Genomic DNA, 20,113 nt, shown 5'->3' on the forward strand with positions numbered 1-20,113 from the left:
AAGAGGGGGTGTTCTGTAGTCTTGCCCTGTTTCTGTTGTCCCAATACAGTAAGGTGAGTGGGTGTTGTCACCCTAGGACATTTCACCAGATAAAGGTGAAAAACCCCTGGAGCCATCATGTCTACGTATTAGTGAGTCGGGGGCGAGCTGCCCTGTGTTTGTCAATAGACGTGGACAGGGTGGCTCCAGAGTGAGCCCACACGAATGCCCATAGACAACTGCTTTCTATAGGGGCACTCACTGAGGAGGAGAAGCCAGGAGTGTCGGTAAGGGACCCCAGAAGAGGAGGATAAGGGATGTCCTGTGTAAAACCATTGCACAGTTGTAAGTATAACACATATAAACACCTAAATGTACAAAATGTAACCTATAGCTTGACTAGGATATGAGCAAATTTAGTGTTCTTTTCTGTTTTATTGTTGTATTTATCACTGCACTGGAGACATTATCATGTATTTCCCGAATGTGAGTCAACGAGGGACTTTTTCTAAAATGATAATGAATATAATTATAATAAAAAACCTAATGACATGTTTTGTAAGAATGTCAGTCCACCCTAAATGGAACTTACCATAGGTAGATGCTGGTAAAGGAAGTTACTGGCTGACTTATTTTATCTCTGGGGAATCAGGAAGATATTACTGTTAGTTTCCACTTGTGATTCCAACCTACAATATAGACAGAAACCACTCCTATCCTACATTATGGAGGAGGATGTGATGTCACTGTAATGTCACTTCTAAGAAATTACACATCTTGAGGGAAATTCCTGGCAACAGGACAGTATCCTTCCCGACCACCAGACAATATCTTTCCTGGCCATAGATTAATAACCTTTCTGGCCACCAGACAATGTCCTTTCTGACCACCAAACAATGTCTTTCCTGGCCACCAGACAATGTCTTTCCTGGCCACCAGGCAATGTCCTTCCTGGCTACCATACACCCTTCCTGGCCACCATACACCCTTCCTGGCCATCATACTCTCTTTCCGCCCACCCAACACCATCCTTCCTGGCCACCAGACAATGTCCTTTCTGACCTCCAAACAATGTCCTACCTGGCCACCAGACAATGTCCTTCCTGGCCACCATACTCTCTTTCTGCCCACCCGTCACCATCCTTCCTGGCCACCAGACAATGTCCTTCATGGCCACCAGACAATGTCCTTCATTGACACCATACACCCTTCCTGGCCACCATACACCCTTCCTGGCCACCATACTCTCTTTCTGCCCACCCAACACCATCCTTCCTGGCCACCAGACAATGTCCTTCATGGCCACCAGACAATGTCCTTCATTGACACCATACACCCTTCCTGGCCACCATACACCCTTCCTTTCCACCATACACCCTTCCTGGCCACCATACTCTCTTTCTGCCCACCCAACACCATCCTTCCTGGCCACCAGACAATGTCCTTCATGGCCACTGGATAATATTCTTCTTGGACACTGGACAATATCTTTCCTGGCAGCAAGACAACATCCTTCTTGGCCACTGAATATTATTCTTCCTAGCCACAACATAATCTCCTTCCTGAGCAACGGGTAATGTCCTTTGTGGCCACAGGACAATGTCCTTCCTGGCCACCATACACCCTTCCTGGCCACCATACACCCTTCCTGGCCACCATACTCTCTTTCTGCCCACCCAACACCATCCTTCCTGGCCACCAGACAATGTCCTTCATGGCCACCAGACAATGTCCTTCATTGACACCATACACCCTTCCTGGCCACCATACACCCTTCCTGGCCACCATACACCCTTCCTGGCCACCATACTCTCTTTCTGCCCACCCAACACCATCCTTCCTGGCCACCAGACAATGTCCTTCATGGCCACCAGACAATGACCTTCATGGCCACTGGATAATATTCTTCTTGGACACTGGACAATATCTTTCCTGGCAGCAAGACAACATCCTTCTTGGCCACTGAATATTATTCTTCCTAGCCACAACATAATCTCCTTCCTGAGCAACGGGTAATGTCCTTTGTGGCCACAGGACAATGTCCTTCCTGGCCACCATACACCCTTCCTGGCCACCATACTCTCTTTCTGCCCACCCAACACCATCCTTCCTGGCCACCAGACAATGTCCTTCATGGCCACCAGACAATGTCCTTCATGGCCACTGGATAATATTCTTCTTGGACACTGGACAATATCTTTCCTGGCAGCAAGACAACATCCTTCTTGGCCACTGAATATTATTCTTCCTAGCCACAACATAATCTCCTTCCTGAGCAACGGGTAATGTCCTTTGTGGCCACAGGACAATGTCCTTCCTGGCCACCATACACCCTTCCTGGCCACCATACACCCTTCCTGGCCACCATACTCTCTTTCTGCCCACCCAACACCATCCTTCCTGGCCACCAGACAATGTCCTTCATGGCCACCAGACAATGTCCTTCATTGACACCATACACCCTTCCTGGCCACCATACACCCTTCCTGGCCACCATACTCTCTTTCTGCCCACCCAACACCATCCTTCCTGGCCACCAGACAATGTCCTTCATGGCCACCAGACAATGTCCTTCATGGCCACTGGATAATATTCTTCTTGGACACTGGACAATATCTTTCCTGGCAGCAAGACAACATCCTTCTTGGCCACTGAATATTATTCTTCCTAGCCACAACATAATCTCCTTCCTGAGCAACGGGTAATGTCCTTTGTGGCCACAGGACAATGTCCTTCCTGGCCACCATACACCCTTCCTGGCCACCATACACCCTTCCTGGCCACCATACTCTCTTTCTGCCCACCCAACACCATCCTTCCTGGCCACCAGACAATGTCCTTCATGGCCACCAGACAATGTCCTTCATTGACACCATACACCCTTCCTGGCCACCATACACCCTTCCTGGCCACCATACTCTCTTTCTGCCCACCCAACACCATCCTTCCTGGCCACCAGACAATGTCCTTCATGGCCACCAGACAATGTCCTTCATGGCCACTGGATAATATTCTTCTTGGACACTGGACAATATCTTTCCTGGCAGCAAGACAACATCCTTCTTGGCCACTGAATATTATTCTTCCTAGCCACAACATAATCTCCTTCCTGAGCAACGGGTAATGTCCTTTGTGGCCACAGGACAATGTCCTTCCTGGCCACCATACACCCTTCCTGGCCACCATACTCTCTTTCTGCCCACCCAACACCATCCTTCCTGGCCACCAGACAATGTCCTTCATGGCCACTGGATAATATTCTTCTTGGACACTGGAAATATCCTTCCTGGCAACAAGACAACATCCTTCCTGGCCACTGAATATTATTCTTCCTGGCCACAACACAATCTCCTTCCTGAGCAACGGGTAATGTCCTTCCTAGCCACAGGACAATGTCCTTCCTGGCCACCATACACCCTTCCTGGCCACCATACACCCTTCCTGGCCACCATACTCTCTTTCTGCCCACCCAACACCATCCTTCCTGGCCACCAGACAATGTCCTTCATGGCCACCAGACAATGTCATTCCTGGCCACTGGATAATATTCTTCTTGGACACTGGACAATATCCTTCTGGCTAAAGACTGCAGCATCCTTTCTGGCCTCTGCATAATATCCTTCCTGGCCACCAGACAATATCCTTCCTGGCCTCTGCATAATATCCTTCCTGGCCACTGGATAATTTCCTTCCTCACCACAGAACAATATCCTTCTTGGCCACAAGACAATATCCCTCATGGCCATAAGGCAATATTTATCCTGGCCTCAATACTGTATCCTTCCTGGCCACCAGAAAAAAAAAATCCTTCCTGGCCAAAAGACATACTGTTTTTTCTTCCTGGCCAATGGACAATATTCTTCCTGGCCACAAGACAATATACTTCTGGCCACCGGTTAATATCCTTCCTGGCCACAGAACAACCTCCACTGATTTCAAGGTTTGGCCAGGCAGAATGCAAATCCTTCCATCTTTTTGTCTGGTTGTGTTTTATACATGCTTTATAATTGGTTTGTTGGTTCAGCTAAGGTTGGATACAAAATTGAAAATGATCATATATATGGATACATTTCTTATTAATATAAATGAAAAAATACTAACCATTACACAATGTAACAGAGATCATGTGAAAGAAATTCTGAATGAGGCTGATTGTATGAAGGTTTTTTAGTGAATATTTCTGCTCTCCTCCACAGATAATAAAGTGGTTGCTTCCCTCTATGACACCGTCATCCTCCGGTGCTCGTTTCCCTTCATACGTGGGTCAGAAGGTCTGTCAGTGGTCTGGGAGAAGAATGATCAGGATGTAAGAAGATGGATCGTACACAAGTTCACAAATGGCCAGGATAATCTCAAAGATCAAAATTTAGACTACACAGGACGCACAGAATTGTCTGAAGATTTCTCCAAGGGAACGGTGGACCTGATACTACGAGAGGTCACCTTCAATGACGAAGGAACTTATTTCTGCAGAGCAGCCAATGGAAAAGGCCATGGGGACAAGAAGGTTGAATTAACCATAGGAAGTAAGTTCTGCTCTGTGCAGTCTATGGCCTAAAATACACAGCTTTTCTAGCTTCCCATTTCATCAACTCTATACAGTCACATATGGCTGGGGATTGTGGGCCCACCAAGCAGCCTGCACGTATGATAGTGGTGAGTTTAAGGCGCAGAGTCTAATGAGCACTAGGTATTCACCAGAGCACCCTAATGTAATGGGTGGAACAGCTCCCAGGTTATGGCCCTCAAATGCACCCATGCATGCTACAAAAAAACAGTTATCACAAAGTAAGTAGGAATCTTGGGGTACTGAGGTACTTAACACACAGGAGTGCACTATGGAATAGCAGTACTTAGAAAACTAGGATGCTAAACATAGCAGAAAGGCAGGGGTGCAAGGATCTCTGGGAGCTCTGCGAAGGTAGGAATCAGAGTCTCATGCAGCAGTGGGATGCCAGGAACACAGAAAGCTCACTAGAAATTTAAAGGCACATAGGTTCAGGAATGCTAGAAGCTCACAGGGAGTATACACAACACACAGTGCTGGAATGCAGGGAGCTCTCTGGGAGTGTACAAGCCTCTCAGATGTTAGGAAGTTGGAACACATGTGGTAGCAAAAATGCGAGGGCTCACTTATACCGTGGGGGGGGGGGGGGTCACAGAACTCTGGGGGTCACTGAACCCATATGAAGTCGGGCTTGGAAGATACAGATGTTACAGAAGATGCAAGGAGACTGGAATGCTGGAGACACTTGAAGTACACAATGGAGTTACGCAGAAAACTGGGTAACTTGGAACCCTCTCAGATAACATTGAATACTTAGTAACCTGGAATTCTCTTGGCGTAACTCAGAATACTCTCAAAATATCTTGGAATACTCTTAAGTGACCTTGGAAAACTCTCAGAGTAACTTGGAACTCAAAATTGGAACACTCTTGAGGGAGCTTGGAACACTCTAATGACAACTCGGAACACTTTTGGGGTAATTTCGGAACACTCTCAGATTAACTTGGAATTTTCTCGGGTAACTCCAAAACACTCTTGGGGTAACTTGGAATACTCTCAGAATAACTTGTAACACTCTCTGGATATCTCGGAACACTCTCAGAGTAACTTAAAACTCATAATTCACTCAGGGTAATTTCTCCATTTGAGCTCTCCTCAAACAGCTTGCCAGGTTGGGAGAAGCCTGGATGCACAGCAGATTGCATTAATTATCAGGTGAGACGCAACTCGACCACAGCTCTTAGTCCTGTGCAGCATACAGATAGAAACAGAAATTAACTTATTCAGTGGGACAGCAGGTAATGGTCTGTCTTTCATATCTATAGATCAATAGGTGACAGATTTGTTTATTTGATTAGTCTGATGCCTCGTACACACGCAACGATTGTTGGCCATGAATTTTCGGCCAACGTCCGATCGGCCGATTTTCGGCTTGTTAGTATGATGCTTCCGACAACTGACTCCGACTTTTCGGCCGAACAAAATGTGGTGTGCATGCTATAAAATTTTTGTTGGCTGTCAACAGAACGGCCGATTTTCCGTCAGTCAGTACAGATTTCGGCAGACAAAAATCAGATGAGCAAGACTGGGCATGCTCAGAGAAGAAAAAGCACACGGAAAGTTAACCATCACATGACATCACTTCTGAAGTTGGTTTTTGTTGGCCGAGAAAATTTGTGTGCAGTCTAGAGCACATTTCAACCAACACAACAACACTGGACAAAAGACGGTCGATCGGTTGGCCGATAATCGTTGCGTGTGTACGAGGCTTGAGCTTTATATATCCATGGAGGAAATCAGGCTTGATGCAAATCTTTCTCGCTTCCAGATGTCTCCCTCCTTCTTCCAGATATTCTCTAGATATTTCACTGTCCTTGAGGCACTCACAACGATTCATGCAAAAACCAAAAATACCGCATTTAGAATGTAGAATATTCTATTAACCTGAGTAAAATACTGCGAACGGGCCACTTCGTTAAAATTATGCTTACATGACTTATAAAAAAAAAAAAATCCAAAAAGAGTGCTGTATGTGCTTTTGAAAATCTACTCTACAACCACCACCATTTTGGAAACCAATGCAGATGGATTTTCACGAGAATATGTGACCCATGGTTCTCATAGGGGTTGGTTTACTAAAGTGCTGCCCTAGGCCCTGGGCCTTGTTGGCCTAGGCCAAGATACAGTACTGCCCCTATAGTGTCAAAACAGGCTCAGTATATAGAGCCACATCTTGCTCACTTTTTGTGCTCCAAGCTCAGTCAGATTCCTCAAAACAGTAAGGAAAAACACAACTCACAGTGTAGTATGATTCAAGCCACTATTTATTTAATAAAAGATGCAATTTAGATGAATCCAGAAGACAAAACTGCATGTAATAGTAAAAACAAAGATGGCGGATCCCCAAACTCTGGTTCCTGCCTGTGTGTCTGATGTCACTTTCTCGGCATGTTTAATCATGTGACTTTTTTTCAAGAGGAACAAGTGAACACATCATGAATACACCTGCTGAAAGGCCCCAGAGTTTTAGACATGGATAAATAAACCACATTGCAAATACCCAGGATAGTGAAGGACTAATCAGGGTAGATAGTACAATGAATCCATAATCAAAAATCTGGAAAGAAAACAGCACAACTGTGAATAATGAAGGATGGCTACACAAAATACATAACTGGATAAACAGGACATTAATCTGATATGCAACCAAGAGATTATTTGTAACTCTGAAGTAGCTGTGGGGTTCCACAGCTGAGACGAGAGAAACTGTCAATGGAGGGTAAGCTGGAAGCAGCCAATACATGGCAATTGTAGAGGAAAACCTGTTTCAATCTGTAAGATTCCTGAGATTGGGGCAGCGAATCAAGTTCAAGTGGGACAAGGACCCTAAACTCACAGCCAATGAAGAGCCAGTCAAAGACCTGAGTCCATCTGAGAATCTGAGGCAAGTCTTGAAAGTTGCAATTCTGCTAACGTCTCCATCCAACCCAAAAGAAGGTTTACCAATTTGGATATGGAGAACTGGATAAAAAAATAAAAAAAAAAATAATAATAATAAATCAGGTTCTAAATGAGTGTAGCACTGCCCCCTAGGAAGCTGCTGAGACTGGACTCCCCTGGGTTACCCATAGCAACAGTCCCTTAAAACGTATCACTTTAACTCTTGGCTCAGACAATGAACAGTCCAGGGGATTTGATTTTTTGTGTTTTATTTAGAATTGGGATAGGAGAAGGGATGAGTGAGATTCTCCAACTATGAACTATGCACAATTCTCCAACTATGAACTATGCACAATTCTGAGGACAACTAGCTGCAGTGTATGCGGCAATGCCGCTGCTTCATCTTGCCACAGAAGGGAAGATGAATAGGCTCCTGTTTAAAATTACTCTTCAGGGTCTCAACTTGGCACCCCCTTTCTCACTTGCTGTGTGTGCTAGCCCTTGTCCACTTACTCTCACCGGAGTGGTCCCATTCCTCGGCAGACCCCTGGCAAGCTCCCTGGTACTCGCGGACACTGTTTTTCCTCAGGTTGCTCTGCCACTTGCTCCACAGTCAGTATCCTCAGGACCTCCTGGCTCAGCACCACATTTCTGGTCCACTAGGCTGACTGCCTGTAACCACTTTCCAGACTCACAGGAGGCGAGACAGCCGTCACCCTCCTCCTGGGACCTGGCTTCCCACCCAAAGACGCCCTGTCACATGTGCCCTTGGCTTTTATGACCTATCCCAGGATGCACCACTGGGACAGCCACAAAAGCCTGTGTGTCATTGGCTGGGTTTCCTCCACTGTCCAACATGCTCACCTATTGGATACAGTGGGGACATTTCCTCAGACCAAGTGAATCACACATGGACACACGCAGGCAGAGCAAAAACTATGCTTTTCCTAACACCTATTTAGGAGGGTGTTACCTATGCAAAGCTGAAACCCTAAAGAAAATGGACCCCAAATGAGCTTAAATTGTAACCAAAGCTGGTTCTACAAATATTGACTCCATGCAATTAATAAATGTCATCTAATTTTAGTCTGAGTAACTTCTTCATTGCAAGAAAAAAATTCCCCCCTGGAGTACCCTCCCCCTGGGGCTTTATTTTACTGCATGGTATGACAAAATAAAGGAGGGCTGGCAGTGAGGAGGACTTTTCTGAAAGGGACAGTGCTGGAGACACGTTGGATACTGCACCAAGCATGTTTAATTCTTAAATATGGAGTTCTATTGTAACGTTACGTTTCTTTTATTTTTAGATTTAAATGCAGCTGAGTCAACATTTACAGTCATTCGCGTTGATGGGAAGAAGCGTCTGAAGTGTATCGATATTGGTGTGTTCAAGAATCCCTGGGTCAGGTGGTATGATGAGCAGTGCACGGATCTGTCCGAACATGGAAATCATACAATAACTGACATCGGTAATGGCCGGAAGATGGTGGAGTCGGTGCTGAACTTGGATGTGGAAATAAATAAACCGTACTTCTGTCTGGTGAAAGAAGGGAGACTGAAGAGGACCGCCCGAGCTGTGATATCAGGTATTATGACCTAACAAAGTCTAATGTAATGGGGGGAATACAGCAGCATGGAAACAGAGAGAAAGACCAGAGGTGCAACAAGAAGACCCAGACACAACCAGCACAGATATGAAAGTGTATCTCTAGGAAACATTTTTTGTTTTAGTTTTGGATAGAGGGCCAAGGGTTAAGCCCTCTGTCAGGTTTTTCTTCATATCTGTGTTTCAATTGGGAAGCTTCACCTCTTTCTTTGTACTGGCAGTGGTGACCATTGTCAACTAAAAAGAAAGTGAGGGTAAATCCAAAATGTTAGAGTTGTCCCCAGAACAAGAGGAGAGGGGAATTCTTCCAGTGGGGGCACTTGTAACAGGGACAACTGTCTAAGAGATGAATTCCCATCACTAACTTTGTTCTAACTTTCTGTTGTATTTCAGTAAAGTAATACAGAAAGTAAGAAGAAAATAAGTTGGCAGGGGTTTAAACCGTCACTTACTCTAGGCAAAATGACAAAAAGGCATCTACAGTATACATACACTTTAATGATGATAAACAAAGGGATTACTAATTTCACAATATCGGTAATAAAATATGTGGAAATTTACTACAACTGGAGTGCAAAATCTGGAGAAGCTCTGCATGGAAACCAATCCACTTTCATTTTTTTTTTTTTTTGTCAAAGCTTAATTGAACAAGCTGAAGTTAGAAGCTGATTGGCTACCATGCACATCTGCACCAGATTTTGAACTCTCCAGTTTTAGTAAATCAACCCCTAAATGCCATTGTCCGATTTTTGCAAGAGGTCCCTAGGGGTTCTGCTGCTGGCCACCTTTACAGCTGACTTAGATCTGCTCAGTGGTGGTACCTATAGGTGGGGTTCAGGCAATAACACAGTCCAAGTGCAATGAAAGAACTATTGGAATATTGCAAAGAAAGTTAACAATAAACCCAGTGAGAAGACAACCCAACCAGCATCACTCACAGATCCAGCAGCATGTACAGAGCAGGTTTTAGCCAATCTGACAGCACCTGTTAGGAGGGGCAGAATGTGGCCTGGCCATCTAATGCCCAAGCAGGAAGATGTCCATCGAAGTTAGAAGCCCTACAATTTCCCTGCCGCTAGTTCTGTCCCTACCAGGGGGGTACCTATCTGTAATCTATCCACTAGCAAAATGTTCACCAAGCCTGGGAAACAGGGTTCTATGTAAGCTCTGCCTGACTCAAGATGGCCACCAGAGTCACATGGGGCAATGCCACTGCGGAAGAGTGCCACCTGCAGTGGGGAAAGTAGACTGCACCTGCCTACACTCCCCCCTCTTTAAAAGATGCTGTCCTCGGCATCACAACAACATGGAAACCACAATAATAATGGGGATAAAAGCACTATCGGAGTATGGTTAAGGCAGAACAATAAGCCATTTCAAACAACATAGTCACAATATCTTGCAGGGAGCTGTCTGCAGTTAGACCACAAAGGGTGCTGGCTCTCAGCTTTTAACTGCAGACAGTGACTTGAGACCCTCACGTGGCAGGGGACCAGACGTGTCTTATTGTTTCTCTTCACCTCAGCCTATGGTTGAATCTTCTGATAAGTCAGTACAGTCCGTGGTACTGAACAGGGAGGATGGGACTTTTGGACTCCCAATTCCAACATCACAGGCTCAGTAGGCCAGGCATTTGAGCACGAGAGGCAGCAAGAACCAGTCAGTTGGGGCCTCACACACGGGAGAAGTTCCGCAGCGTTAAATGCCTCCAGGTCATCGGCAGGTTTCCTGAAGCAGTTCCCACCCAGCACACAAGGTCTCAGCGTATTTCCATGTCATTTTTTTTCCAAGTCAGGCACCTCTGAGATCAAATAATAGACAGGGGTAGGTGGGAAAGGCTGCCCCACTTGCACTGTCACTTGGGCTCCAGCTTGCTTCCTTGGATGTGCTTGGTATTCTTTACCAACACCCGGTCAGATGTTTAACCTTTTCTTCAAGTGTCTTGGAAAAGAAGATGATATCATTGAGGTAAACTAACACAGTCTCAAAACTGATTCGGTTTTGGAAGGTGCTGGGGGTGTTACTGAGGCGGAAGGGTATGAAATTAAATTCAAATAGTCCCAAAGGCCTGATGAAGGTGGTCTCCTCTCGGTCCTGGTCCTGCACTAGGACTTGCCAGTACCCACAGATCCAAGGTGGAGAAGAACTTGGCCTGTCCAAAGACCATTAAGGATTCCTCGACCTTGACCTAGACTGAAATAGTTTTTTCGCATCAGGTTGACAGGAGTGGCTGATGGACTGCTGCTTTCCCCTAATCACTCCACTGTGAAGCATGTTGCAGAGAAACTCCTTAACCTCTTGGTACAATGCTGGAGGAATGTGAAGCTACTGCTCCCGGATGGGCAGTGCATCCTCCATGTGTATGGGGTGGTTGATGGCTTTGTTGAACCCATAGTCCTTTGGATTGGTGGCAAACACCAGCAGGTGTTTTTTCAGCAGCTGGTGAAACAGTCTTTTTTGGTATAGAGAAAAGTCTTTAACGTCGGAATCCAGCTCCTTTAGCAGAGACCTGTATTAGTTTTAATTCTAGGAGGCCATACTGTAGCTGCCTGTAGAGGGACACAGATCGTTTCCACCCTGGGTTGGGCCTCAGAGATATAGTGACAAAGCACTGCATGGAGATCAGCCAAGATGGGGTGTCTGGGCAGCAATATTGCCGTAGTTTCCAGGTTGACGAGTTGCACCAAGACTCTTCCCCCGATGGACCTTGGATAGGGTACTGCCCACCAACCACTCTCCTGATGTCATGGGATCCTTGTGGGAGTCTACCGTAACCGTGGCCCCCTGTCATTTCTGGTGGGCCCCAACTGGGAGTTACCAAACCACCTCTTGCACAGGTGCCAAGAATAACTTTTGCTTGGGGGGGGGGGGGTAAGGACAACTCTTGCTTTCTCAGGTTGCTTCTTAGTTGTCCTGCGCTAGGCCTCATAAGCCTGGAGCACTCAGAGCCACACAGTTCACAAGCCAAAGCCAAGTGCCCACCAGCCCAAATGTTCATATTTAGGCAACAAGCGAGGTAAGTCCAGGTCTTTCAAGACCTTATTGGCCATCACAACAGGCGCTGCTGGGTCTCGGGTCACCACTACCTCTACCCTCTCCACCACCTGTCTTCAATTTTAATCCTCACCCAGGTGATGCCCCTGACCAGGATGGATAGATTATTTTCCAATCTAAGGGACAGCCAGCAAGACTCTAACTGTTCTGGTGCTCCAAACTTCTGCACATAGAAAACTTACTTCATGAGCGTGACCTCTGACCTGATGTCAATCAGGCATGGAACTTCTTGCATGGTAACTAAGGCAGCTACCACTAGGCTCGGAGTGACCATATCCTCTTACTTTCTTGAATTTTGTTTTCTTGGTCCTGGGGTTGTCTGTCTACCCTGGGAGTCAGTACTTTAAAGACAACCTGGAAGGGTTTCTGAATCCAGACGGCCTACAGTTCTATGTCCATAGTGGCTGCACCTCCAGCATTTTCGGTCTTTGGGGTTGCTCGCAGTGGGTTCTGCCTCGATGGGGTTGGGGTGAGTCCTTCTTAGAGGATTCTACCTCCTGTTTCACGGCACTCGGATCCTGAACTAGCTTTGGCAGCTGGTTTCCATAGATGAAAGGGGTGAAGGTGCCATGGCCTCCTCGTTGAAGTGTGCAGGTCCAAATTTCTTGGTCACTGCCACTGTTGCATCCGTCTCTTCCTGTTCCTGTGCAACCACATCTACCACCGAATTATAGAAGGGGGTGGCGGGTTACGTCTTAACTTTGCCATAAATAACAAAATCAATGTGTGCAAAACACAAAATATCACTGACCAATTGGACCAGTATAAGCACCAAAGGAACACTGGTAAAAGTACAGCCAATAACATAAATTGGTGCAAACAAATGAACGTATGTGCAAAACACAATGTATGACTACCAATTGAACCAGTGTGTACCAACAGAAGGAAACCTGGTCAATAAGCAGCCAATAACATGAATATGTGCAAATAAACAAATTCCTTCAACTGTGCAAAGGTGCATAATCCAAATTAAAGTCCGTGGTAAGATAAAACACACTCAGTGTGACTCCAAGTGAAAAAAAGGTCCACAGCAACTGAATGTGAAGTTGATCCCACCACCGATAATGTGCTGGCTCCCTTACCAGAGTGTGTGGAAAAAAAGGGCGTGAAGATGACCTGATCCACAGGTGGAAATTCTCATGCTAAGGTGAGGGGAAGGGGAATATCAGCAACTCCTCTCCTCAACAGGAAAAGGTGAATAAGCCTCTTACCAGATCTGTATCTTAGAAAAGCTGGTGAAATGGCTCAGCTGGAAACAGATATCCTCCTCTCCTCCTGGCACATGGTTGGATCGGTCACCTCTAGTATGTTTTGTTATGGACACAGATCCTCACGGTATACCATGTAAAAGAAGGATCAACTATAGTGTAATATCCTCAGACCACTTTAATATGTATAAAAAAATAGACTTACAAACATGGTCCCATCAGAGGCATAAATAAACATCCAAGAGGTAGAAAGACCACGGTTGCCTGCAGCGCAGACCGCGGCGATTACTGGTGACGATGCGGCACTCCTCTCTGACGCGTTTCCTCCTAATGCGGACGTCAACCGAGACAGGAGATGTCTCGCATCGTCACTTCTGCCCTTAAGTCTGAGATCGTGACAGAACTTCCGGTGTCAGCAACGGATGTACCGCTACTCCAAATCGGTTTAAAATCTATAAAAAATCAGCAATCAACTAAATTTGGTAAATACCAAACATGGGGTGAATGATTTTCTTGTACTTTTTGTGTATAGAGCCAAAATGATGTCATTATACAAAACCCCGGAATATACTTCCTGCCATTAGTACTAAATGCACCGGAAGTTCTTTTCAAATAGATGTCTCAGATGTTCCAAAAACAAATGAAATATAAAACACAAATTGCATGATGTATAAAATGACTATAACACAAAATATATATTTGTAAAAACAAATTAAAATATAAGGTGTACCTAGGGAAACTATCCCATAACACCCCGCTTGGGAAATATAAGGTTACCCATGGGGTGACGGGTACTGCCAATTGAGGTTAAAACTCACTAGTAATAAACAAAGTGAGAAACCCCATCACCAATATGGGGTGAATATTTTGATAAAAAAGTGATTTTTTTTTTTTAAATCTATCTGAAAAAAGAGAGAACATGAATCCTTATTCCTCTCAGATTCCCAAAATTGAGAGGAGGTGCAGGATAAAAAGTTATTAAATATCAGGTAATGGATAGTATATGGAAGAGAGAGATATAGTAACTGTAAATGGGACCTGTCTATCATCAGGTAATTCAACCATTGTTGATAAATGAGTTAATGTCCCATTCTACATTATGTCCTAAGGGGCGGGAGCACCTGAGTTCGTAAATCCAATAAGTCTCCCTCCTGGATATGGACCTCTTCATATTGCTACCACGCCAGTGAGGGGTATATTTTTCAATCACAATTACTTCCAAATTGGTATGGTTTTTGTGATGATGTGCTGAGAAGTGTTGGGACAGGCTATGCCCTGGGAAACCTTTGAGAATATTGGCTAGATGTTCGCCTATTCTAATGTTGGCCGTCCTTATGGTTCTGCCTACATATTGTTGTTTGCAGCTGCATGTCAGTAGGTAGATAACACTTTTAGTATGGCAGGCAATAAAATCTTTAATCGGATATTCAACCCCCTTCACAGTAGATTTGAAACAATTGGACTTTAAGGTTTTAGAACTCTGGCATAAATTGCAATTCCTACAAGGAAAATAGCCCTTTAAATTGGGAAATAAAATCGGAATAGATGGTTGATCAATAGGAGTACGAGCTATAAATTCCTTAAGGTTTCTAGCCTTCCTATAGATCATTTGAGGCCTACTAGGAAGAGATGGTCCCAAAACCCTGTCTTCCTGTAATATACCCCAATGTTTCCGGAACACATAATTCATCCACCTGTAATGGCTGGAGAATTGAGTAACAAAAGCGAAGTCAAAACTTCTCTTCACTTTTTTCTGTTCCTCATTGTTAATGGGGTTGACGAGTTCCTCTTGTTTGTGTTGTTCTATCTCCCGAGAGTTGGGATCATATCTTTTTTCTGAAAACTGTTTTTGCAAAGTATGTACTTGTGCTTTATAGTCAACAACCTCAGAACAATTCCTTCTGATCCTCCTATATTTTCCTTTAGGTATTGACCGTAACCACGACGGGTGATGACAGCCGTCAATAGAAATGAAGTTGTTCTTATCAGTTGGCTTCTGATATGAAACGGTGAAGAAACCAGTACCTCTTCTGCTTTGCTCTTTATTTTGTCATTTGTTTGACCAAGAGTTATATTAGTTTAGTGCACCTGCTTTATCACTTCATCACATTGTTCCTTATTTTGGATCTAAGGTCGCAGCTTCACTATTTTATATCCAGCGCACTTTCTCTATTTACATTCTACGCCTTAACGTTCTCTTTCAAGGCTCTCCAGACTACTCCAGCCTTCAGGCCAGCTATGAACTGATTCCTTAGTATATGGTCTTAGTCAATGATTTCAGCGCTGATGCTCATCCTCTTCTCCAGGTGCCTACAAAGGTTCTGCATGGCTACCGCATAATGGGTGAGGTTCTCGTCCTCCTGCTGTTTCCTTAAAGCGGAGTTCCGGCCGTAAAATCGTTACATTTGATTTAGTGACATCCGCTTCCTTATTGTCACCTGAAAATGAATTGGATATTCCCAAATTTTTTTTTTTTTTTTACTTACCTTGTTTCAGAAGAAAATATACTCACCTTTCCTTCCACTTCCTCCCTCTGTGGCCGAGGCCCGCGCAATCACTTCCTGTCCTGCAATGCATCCTGGGAGCCTCTTACTCATCACTCCCAGGAGACAATGGGCAGTGATGTAGGCGGCCGGGCTCCCCTTACAGCTTGCACAATGAGCTAGGACCAGGAAGCAGGGCATACATTTGCATACTGCGGCTTGGGGTTACCAGGACAAAGATGGCGGCGCTCAGCAAACTTTTTATAAAGTAAGATTTTATGATTGCCAATCAATTATTAAACTGTCTAATACCGGATTAGCGGATGTATGAAGGGCGGTGGATCACTATTTGGGAAGTATTTATAAACAAAAAACGATTCTGTGGCTGAAACTCCGCTTTAAGAAAAACCCCCTAAACAGGCCCTCCAAGTGTGACACCATCTGTTTTAGAGTAGCTCACTTGTCCTCTGGCAGCGCCATCATCCTCTAAGGTGGGCATCATCCTCTAAGGCGTTAATAGCCAGCTCTTCCACCAACCGGGCCAGGACCTGGTTCAGGTGCGTGACACTCTTCAGTCTCTCCTCTCACTCTTCTAAGGAGATGTTACTTTGGAATTAGGTCTCAGGCCGATCCTAGTGGAGCAATGCTGGAGCCCAGTCCTCCTTCCGCACCCGCTGCAAGGGACACATCCTGAGGACTGTCGCCAAGTGTAGGTGGGGTTCAGTGTGGTGTGGCAGCAATACAACACACAGTCCAAATGCAACAAAAGAACTTTTATTAGAATAATACAAAGACAGTTCACAATAAACCTGGTGGGAAGGCAACCCAACTGGGAACACCCACAGGTCCAGCAGTGTGTAGAGAGCAGGTTTCACAGCAGAGCTGATAGTGCCTTTTAGGTGGGTCCCCAGCCAGCTCGTGCCCAATCTTCCCCAGTGACCCAGGAAACCATAGAGGATCCATGTTCCTCTTGACTTACTTTCAAAATTGCAATGGACAAAGTAGACTGCACCTGCATTCACACCAGTAGACCCCTTATAGGTTTCAGCCAGCAGGTAGATTGATATCCACTCAATAGTTATTTTAGAGTTCCAGTGCCTGACCTGACTATTGTGACCTGGCAGCATGGGATGAGAGGAGCAGCTTGTGTCTCCTAGGTAGGTATTTAGGTAGGTTAATTCAACCTGGAACAGTTACTCAACCCCCCTTTCCCATCATGCTTGGGAGCAAAGTTTTTGTTTTCACCATCTACACATTCACATATGATATGATGTTTTATACTCCATTCACACCTAGGCTTTCTGAATCATGGGCTGAATCACCGTGGTTCTGCCAGCGATTCCCAAATCTGGCGATCCCATTACTTTCAATAGCACCCCAATCACGGCGTGACTTGGCCATGATTGTCGCCCGACAAATCGCAACCAAATCCCACACACAAAATTGTGGAGATGCCTAGATCCAGAACGGCTAGGTGTGAACAGAGCCTTAAGGAGAACACAATCCACCAATCACATTATGCCCCTAATAATATGATACATTAAAAAAAAAAAAATTGTTACAATTTGGGGAGCAAATTGATGATTCAAATATATACTGTATATATATTGTTCAAAATAGGGTGGAGAATGGTTTTATTGTTGCTGCGTGCCTGCAGGGGGATTTTCCAGCATTTCTTGTCTTGGAGACACCATAAGAAATAAAGAAATCTCAGCAGAATGCAAACATCAATAAAATCCTGACAATGATTCCAACCCTTTTTCACCTTAAAAAAAAAAAAAAAAAACTAAATTGGAAAGAGTTCTATTTTGTTTATATCTACATAGGTCTATATTAGGTTATATTTTGTAAGAACTTTGAATATCATATGACTACTTAGACTACTTATTATATTACTGGTAATGTATAAGCTGTTCCATTGAAATAAAGGTCCATACACTTTTTATAAAACAATTTGCATAGAAAAAAAGACAGAAGAAAAAAAAAGAAAAAAGGAAAATAAAAAAAAAATAAAAAAAGAGGAAGAAAAAAAAAAGAAAAAAAATGGTAAAACTGAAAGTAAAAAAAGTAAACTGAAAAAACTGAAGAAAAAAAAAAAACAAAATGATAAAAAAAATAATGAAAATGAAGTTAAAAAAAAATAAGAATGGAATTAAAAAAATGGAAAAGTTCAAAAAGAATCAAAAGAAAAGAAAGTAAAAAAAAAAAAAAAAATGGATATAGTTCTATTTTGCTTATATCTACATAGGTCTTTATTAAGTTATATTTTGTAAGAACTTTGAATATCATATGACTACTTAGACTACTTATTATATTATTGGTCATGTATGAGCTGCTAGTCCCATTGAAATAAAGGTTCATACCCTTTGGGGTCTATTTATAAAACAATTTGCATAGAAAAAAAGACTGAAGAAAAGCGAAAAAAAAAAAAAAAAAAGGAAAAAAATATGAAAAAAAAAAAAAAACCGAAAGTAAAAAAAGTAAACAATGAAAAAAAAACTGAAGGAAAAAAGCAACAAAGAAAAAAAGAAAAAAATGATAAAAAAATAATGAAAATGAAATAAAAAAAATATGAGATGGAAATAAAAATAGTGGAGTTTCTTCCCCTTCTTTATAATGTTTTTCTTGCCTTCCAGATTCCCTGATTCTTTTTTTTTTCTGAGCTAAACTTCTCTCTACCTTCTATGGTATTCAACTTTAATACTCTCCTTCCCTTCTTCTCATTATACATAAAATTATGCTCAACATCTTGCATGCAAAACTATTCTGAGACTTACTCCTTCATCCCTGTCATTTCTGAGTATGTTTCTAAGGCCTACATTCCCTATTTCTAGTCCCTATTTCTAACTCACTGGTGATTTCGAAGGAATGAATCACTGATATCTTATAAGGCATACTACTTTGTTTTATCCTTTTATGATGGATGTCAGTCACTGATTTATAATGGATGCTGCGACCTCTTTCTTTTGTATTTTGTATGAAAGAGCTGGAATTTATAAATGTAGCACCCTACATAGGAGGCGGCTGCCTCAGAGTCAGAGGGACCTGACTCATTTTGGTGTGGGGTGGGTGTAGCACCCTACAGGTAGGTGCTAGGTAAATGTATAGTTGGCCTTGTCTGCTTAACAGCAGGGCTGTGATTTATTTAGCTAGGGTGTCAGGGCTTCCAGGTGTGCCTGCTGAGGGGAGAAGTATCCCCATTGGCTCCTGTGAGAGGCTTCTCATAGGGCAGTGTGGGAAGCCCAATCAGGGGACACATCCCAGCTTGTAACTACCCCAGAAGGCAGATCATGCTGCAAAGGATTCTGGGAGTGGGTATAAGTTTGGGAGGAAGTGCGTGGCACGGGGTCTTTGGCGGGAGCAGAGTCCCAGGAAGGAGAGTGCGGCTGTCTCTCCTCCTGTCTGAGGAAGGTGGATGTCTCAGGGTGTCGCCTTAGTGTCCAGAGCGTGCTGAGTTGAGCTGAGGGGATCCGGTGTGCCTAGAGCCTGCGGAGAGAGAGAGAGGGGTCCAGTCCTAGGAAAGCCTACACAGGTCGTGAGTACTGAGGATTGCCCCTGGGGGTCTGCCAAGAGTCAGAGGGGACCACTCCGGAAGAGGTTCTGGGATCCACTGTCAGCTGTAAAGGGGGTACCTAGGTCGAGGACCCTGAAGCTACAGAGGGGGTACCTAGGTTGAGGACCCTGAAGCTACAGAGGGGGTACATAGTCAGTGGACCCTGAAGAGTTCATGGTTAAAGGGGGCACCTGCAGTCTGGGCCCTGAATTGCACAGAGCCTGCCAGTTAAAGTGACAGCTATATAGAGTTCTACAATATACTACCTCAAGCTGTGCCAGGCGGGGGAAAGTATGCAGTGACTTTCATAGTACAACAGTGTCAAGAGTTCTACAGTTCTCAGTCTTGGATCTTCTAGACTATAAGTTGAGGATTCAGCATTTCTTCTGTTCTACAAAGTGTTCTCAGTGTCAGTGAGCGTTAGCTGGCGCTGGCTGGCGTCACAGAAGCGGCAACAGGCATTTCAGGAGTAAAAGTCCCAATTGTAATTAGTTTGAGCCGCAAGGAGTATCCCACTCATTCCCTTCTCCCATCCCCTAATTCAAATAAAAAACACAAATAAAGATGCCGGAGTTGTCGCTGCTTCAGTTGTCACACCTGGGGACTCAGCTCACATGGGCTGGAGAGGATTGCGGTACTAATGGCAGACCCACATCAGGCCATAGGCCTGGAAACCTCGCTACATTTGGGGGCTCATCCGGGATTCCATTAGCTACTGGGCCAGTTTCCCTTGGCAATGGCACAAGAAAAAGTCCAAAAAAATAAATTTTTGTGTCCGGAACT

The 20,113-nt window shown here is 44.3% G+C and overlaps 1 protein-coding gene across 1 annotated transcript in view; it reads left to right on the forward strand.

Moving 5' to 3' along the window:
• LOC309547910 (uncharacterized protein) overlaps window positions 1-20,113 on the forward strand; it is a gene marked incomplete at its 5' end in the record, with an annotated part of 101,037 nt that overhangs the window by 38,227 nt on the left and 42,697 nt on the right. Inside the window, 2 exons of the mRNA XM_082247910.1 lie at window positions 4,176-4,505; window positions 8,734-9,012. Of these exons, the coding sequence (XP_082104036.1) occupies window positions 4,176-4,505; window positions 8,734-9,012 (609 nt within the window). The remainder of the gene's footprint in view (window positions 1-4,175; window positions 4,506-8,733; window positions 9,013-20,113) is intronic.

Source organism: Pelophylax lessonae (assembly GCF_965119305.1).
Source record: "Pelophylax lessonae genome assembly, chromosome: 2".
Lineage (NCBI taxonomy): Eukaryota > Metazoa > Chordata > Amphibia > Anura > Ranidae > Pelophylax > Pelophylax lessonae.